General features: G+C 37.9%; 1 protein-coding gene across 1 annotated transcript in view; it reads left to right on the forward strand.

Moving 5' to 3' along the window:
- Positions 1-509: 509 nt before the first annotated feature.
- The window catches only part of TNNI1 (troponin I1, slow skeletal type), a gene marked incomplete at its 5' end in the record, with an annotated part of 23,485 nt that continues 17,526 nt past the window's right edge, over positions 510-6,468 (forward strand). The window contains 3 exon segments of the mRNA XM_042464281.1: positions 510-623; positions 626-674; positions 5,717-5,751. Of these exon segments, the coding sequence (XP_042320215.1) occupies positions 510-623; positions 626-674; positions 5,717-5,751 (198 nt within the window).

Consider the following 6,468-nt stretch of genomic DNA (forward strand, 5'->3'; position numbering starts at 1 on the left):
TGTTGTCCTGAGGACTAGAGTGTGACTTTTAACGTGTCTAATCAATACAGGCACTGCTTGGTAAAAACAACTATGATGGTTCAAACATGTGTCAGAAAAATGCAAAAGGGCGGACTCCTAGCCAAGAGTAGGTTCCTGTTTAAACACAGCAGTATAAGCCACAGCTTTTCTCATTTTATTAAAAGAAATAAATGAGGGCTAGTTGGAAAGATCTAGTTCTTGTTTGACTGCATATGTGTACAGTGTGTGTGTGTGTGTGTGTGTGTAAGCACATGATGTGTAAAGCTCAGAGCTTGAAAAAATTACTCTTCTGGACTACCATTCCCAGGAACATCATTGCCAGTGGGATTTGCAATCTCAAACTCTGGGAGTTGTAACAATTTTTTTAAACCTTCCTTAACATCTGCTGAGGGTGCAATATATGTACAATGTGAAGAATGATGCTTACAAAGTGTACACAGTGTGGGTGGGCATTTTATTTGTGGTGAACATAGCCTCTTGTCCTCTGAATTCATATGTACCAGAAGGATATCTGTATCCATTCTATTTTTACTGACCAGTTGGAGTCTGGCGTCAACTTAATACTCTCATCATCCTTTCCCCATCCCTTCATACTGTAGTCTGAACACTTCCATCCTACAGCCATCACCTCTCTTCTGCCTGGACTTCACTAGGTAAAGTATTTCATCAAGGAATTTGCTTTGGGGTAACCATGTACTGAAACAACAGTGATTATTTATAAGCTGGAGTCAGGAGAATGGAGTTATTGCTTAATTTTGCTCAAGGTAGCTGAAGATCAGCTGGCTGAGTCAGAACCTGGTGGCAGATATACCCTGGCGACTTAAACTAATTAAACTAAATGTAGTGCTATTTCCATATAAGCACAGTTGTAGTCATGGGAATGTTAAAATGAACAGTTTATTGTTGATACTGTTGTGATTGTATAATAAATTATTATTGACAGCATTGCCTCAAGAACCTTACAGAAAGCAGATACATAGATAAGCAAGAAGCTTAAGGACAGGTTTCAGCTTTGAATCATTAGATCTGAAGAAAAATGCCCATGAGAACTTCCTGGAGTGCATGGTAACTATGAGAACTATAATGGAAAATTCAATATATAAGATGAATGATCATACTGTACACAAGTATGCAGTAGGCTTATGGGAAAATAGCATGTCTAAAAATATATATTGATTTATTTTCTCCCACATCAAATCCCAGCTTTTGCATAGCTGTACAGATACAGTAATTACATTAATTATTTTTTCTGTGTTATTTTATCTGGACTATATTCTATACTGAATTTGCTGTCTTTGTGTTTTTTTAATTATATTTTCATTTTCATAACTTTATGACATAGAGTAGCCAAGCAAATTTGCTGTTTTCCCAAATCTTTAGGAGAACCTTGCATATGTGAGAATAATTTACTTACTAGAAAGAGAGTTGGAGGAACTTGTATTTCTGACTGCGTTCTGCAGTGATATCCTCAGTATTTATAGAATTCACTTGAAAGAGCTAAAATAAAAACCCCAAGTCTATAATAATTTTTTTCAAAAAAAATTCTGCATCCTTTAGAGTAGTTTTGGAATTGTGTTTTATTTGTGGAAAACATTTCTAGTATCTAACCACAACTGTAAAAAGAAATAACATTTAAATGAATATGGAAAAATAAGACACACACAAACTAGTGGAGTAAGCTTCTTGAGAAACTGAAATGAAAATTATTATTTTTTTGCATTTGGTCCACTTAGCATTATGGATGCAGAATTATAGAGTTGGATCCACACTGTGACATACTCAGAGCAGACTCATTAAAACAAGTGAGATTGCAATTAATCATGACTATATTATTTCACCATGACCCCCACAAGTAAATAATATTACTATTAGTAATATGTCAGCTTTAATAAAGTCCAGATCTAACCCACAGCAATATGTTAACTTTAAATTCCAGCTTTTGAGAGAATAGAGGAGAACCATGGGTTTCCTTGAACTGACATACAAATTCTACATGATCTGACATTTATTTAGAATGGCTTTAATGAGAGAGCACTTTTGTTGAAAGCCAATAAACCTATGATTGAATAATGACTTGAATGTGGGTCTTTTAAAGTCTAGCACACTGTCAGACTGCTTGGATTTCAATCCTGTATGTAGACTGGAAAGCTGCAAAATGTAATCTAAATGTAAATCGAGAGCCTCAACAAATCAGGAATGAAAAGTTCAAATGTATTGTACTTACTTTTATTGGAAGCCTAATTATTTTTGTTTCAAATGTACATCTGAATTTGGAATGTTTTTGTTCATTTAACACCTGGATAGATTGGGGTGGGTACCCGGTCCTCAGTTTATCACACAATAGCCAATCTTCCTTTTTTCAAATAGGTCCAAATCAAACACAATAACAGTTTAAAGCTAACAGTTTAAAAGGAAATGAGGTAAACTAGTTGTACAAAGCATATTAATTGCTACAGAATTTAATTATTTAATTAAATAGTTATTAATTATAACTTTTCCAAAATTGTGTACTCTCACCAGGGGGAATAGATTTTTCTTCTTTTGTAAGGCCAGAAGTGGCATGCCACCACCGATTCTAGGGTTTGAGAGTGCGCACCAGCTGCATGCTCAAAAACCCTAGTTCATGCTGCTGGTGCCATAACTGTGCGGCCCCACTCACATGGGGCATGCATCCATGATGCAAGCGTGGTGCAGTGTATACACATCACTGCGCTGCGTTTGTGTCACTGATGCATCATAGTGCGCCCATTGCGCACTCATGGCATCGGGCGCACACTCTTAAAAAAACCAGAAAAAGTGAGTTCTTTTAGGTGTGGAGGGACGCTGCACAGTTTGGCTGCTGCAGCATCCCTCAGGAGCAGAAAGGGGCAGCTGCAGACCACCCTTTCAGGGCAGTCTGTACAGCCCCTAAGTCTACTTTAACATTGGCCCCATACAGACAGGCCAAAATAAAGCTGCTTCAGGTCACTTTGGAGATATGCTGTTTAAATGATGCATGCATCCTAAGAGTGACCAGAAGCAGTTTTATTTTGGCCTGTCTGTATGGGGCCATTGTTAGCCCAATACATCCCTTAGATAGTTTGCTCCCAACAATAAAAATACAGTTGTTTTTTTTAAAAAAAAGAACATGACCTCCAGCTCCCACAATACAAGTCAATATATCCAAGTATTCAGTCTGAATAAGATGGAAATTCTAGAAGAAAGTGAACCAAGTTCCTTACCTTCCAGCAACCAGCAGGGTAATATCTAGCTGTTTTACATTGGCCATTATAGTGCCTATTAGCTCCCAACAGTTGAAGAGTATTTAAACTAAATTTAGTTAAAAGCTCCTTCTGGCCATATATTGGGGAAGGAGATATTTTAGCAATATTTAATTACTCTTAGGAAAAGATTCTGATCCAGAAGTATCAACAGAAATACAAGAAGCTGAATGTGAAAACTGAGGATGCAAAAGCAGTTGTAGGCAATCTGCATTTGGTATATGGCTGAATTGTTAAGGTCAGGTAGCTGAATCAATATATGCATGGAATTACTCACCCTAGTGTCCACATTTTTGTTTCATTTCATGTTTTTAAATTGTGACAGGCCTTCTTTCTAGGGTAGCAGCATTTATAGAGATAGAATAGAAAGAAGTATGTTGGCAGAGAGAAAATAATGATCTATCGTGATCTCATGTTGGTAATTATGTACATATTCCTTTCCCCTGTCAACAATGTAACTGAATGATTCACCTTGGTACAGCAGGATAAAAGTTTAAAAAGATCTGGAGCAAGCCATCCAGACTCTTTGGGATATATGGGAGAATTGTAATTTCTTGCCATCTTTCCAGAGCATGGTAGAATTAGCTGAATGGCAAGGCCAAGAATAAACCAAATCAGAAATACTGTTTCATGGATTTGCCATATGAAGAGAGTACACAATCTACTACAGTGGATCCTTGTTATATGCTGGGATTTGGTTCCAAGATCCCCCGTGTATAACAAAATCCGTGGATGCGCAAGTCCCATTAAATATAATGACATAGCAAAATGTAGTCCCTTATAAAAATGGAAAATCAAGGTTTGATATCTGAAATTTATACTTTTTAGAACATTTTCAAAACATGGATGCTTGAATCCGTGTACAAAAAATCCGTGTATAAGAAGGGCCAACTGTATTTAAAAGGCAGGACCAAAATGATATAATCATAGTTATATACAGTGGTGCCTCGGGTTACGAAATTAATTCGTAACGCGGCCGCTTTCGTAACCCGAAAAGCCTTCGTAAGCCGAATTGCCATAGGCGCTAATGGAGAAAAGCCGCGATTCCGTGCGAAAAAGCCGAAAAAAGCACCAAAAGTTTTTTCGTAACCCGTAAAAACATTCGTAACCCGAAACAATAATTCCCTATGGGATTTTTTCGTATCCCGAAAATTTCGTAACCTGGGTATTTCATATCCCGAGGTACCACTGTAGTACATAGGTACTATGAAATTATAAAAATTTTTTGGATGCAGTAGCATCCAAAATCAATAGCATGAGACAGATCAGGCTAGAGTCAGATGCAAAGCTATTTGAAACAGACAAGCTGTCCTATCTTATGTATGTTTATTAGGAAATATGTATACCTAAGTTTAGTGTGACTCTCTCCCAACATCATACAGACAACAGCTGTAGCTATGATAGCCTCCATATCTGGGAACCTGTCAATTTGCTCTGTATTTTAGTCCAAAATTTAAAGGAGCTTTCCAAGGTAATAGACCTTTCTGGGTGAGAGGGATAGGGTCTAGCACCTTATAAAGCTTCTTTAAATTTTGGACTAAGACTTAGAAGATTACTGCACTGGGGAAAAAACGTTCCCCAATGCGTACTCACGGGCGCGAACCCGAAATGTTTTGGGAATGCTGTCATCACCGCCGGGTGTTCCCATCAGGTTCCCAATGTGTTCCAGGAGGCGCCATTCTGGGAACGCTTTCAAAAGCGTTCCCAGAAATGGGCCTCCTGGAACACATTGGGAACACATTGAGAACGCCCGGTGGCGACGGCGGCGTTCCGCCGTGCGGTAAATTAGCATTCTGGGACCCATCGGGTTCCCATCACATTTCGGGATCGCGCCCGTGAGAACACATTGGGGGACGTTTTTTCCCCAGTGTGGTAATCTTCATAGTGTAGATCCACTGGATCCATTGATATGGAAACTGCCACTGAGTTATGCTTATAAAAATCAAATGAAGATACCCAGAGGATGTTTGACATGGGTTGAAATAGATTAATCTGAGAAGGGCTTCAGTTAGTAAGTGCGTAGCTAGTACTGTTTATTTATTAGGTTCTAATTTTTAAAAATATAATAATAATAATAATAATAATAATAATAATAAAAAAATAAATAAAATTTATTTGTATCCCGCCCCTCTGAGAACAATCGGGGCAGCTTAGTCTCAAAGAAGAGATATAACTATCACAGTTCACTGTCATCACAATAGTCATTTTAAATAGCTTATGAGCAAGGTATTCAGTGATCTTTATTGCAGAAGGAGGACTGTTAACTTTTGCTTTAAAAAACTGTATTGGGTGTTTTATTGTTGGGTAAAAAGAGATTATTATTCCAGTTCTTGTCTTTTCTAAATGTGGAATATTCAACTTTTGGTTTACATTCTTTTAAAAACATTTAACATTTAAAGGTATTTGCTGATGATTATTTTTCTTTCAATTTATAGGCGCACCCTTTCTTTTCACAATGCCTGAACCGTAAGTAGGAGATTCTTCTTTTGCATTCTTTTTTTGCCTTTTCCTTTTGATGGGTTGTCCTCCATGAACACTATAGGTCTAATCAGCTTGATTCTTAGATTAAGCTGCTGAATTTTGCCCCACTGACCTCATGCATGGCATCCTGTAGTACTAGTTGTGAGACTTGTCACAGGGATGCTGCTGAAAATATCAGTCCTATGTTGAGTTCTCCCTTTCCCCTCTATTTCAACTGTTTAGATACATCTTCCTCAGATGAGTGGATCATGTAGCCTTCCAGGTGTGGTTACACTGCAAATCTCAGCCAGCAGCCCACTGTGAGGAAAATTGGGAATTACAATCCAGCAATCTATCTGGAGGTCTACATGGCTCCTGTCCCTAGTCTTGTGTCACAGGAGTGGAAAAGATGTGCAGATGGTGTTGGATACCAACATCCATCAAGGACACTTCAAGTTTTTCATGGCTGCTATATCATAACATTACTAGGTTGAATGTTTCTCCTGACTCCGTTTCATTGTCTCTTGATGACAGGGACTGCCAGATCCAAAGAAATTACATACCATAACATTACAGGATAAACAGGTGAACTTGCTACAGGATTGCTATTTACATTTTATAGCTTCAAGAACTAAGAGGTTTCACACAGGATCATGTAAAGATCTCCCTTCACTATATGAGTTTACACTGTTGATCTTTGTCTAAAATGAACAGCCACTGTGAGATA

This window comes from Sceloporus undulatus, chromosome 4 (assembly GCF_019175285.1).
Source record: "Sceloporus undulatus isolate JIND9_A2432 ecotype Alabama chromosome 4, SceUnd_v1.1, whole genome shotgun sequence".
Classification (NCBI taxonomy): domain Eukaryota; kingdom Metazoa; phylum Chordata; class Lepidosauria; order Squamata; family Phrynosomatidae; genus Sceloporus; species Sceloporus undulatus.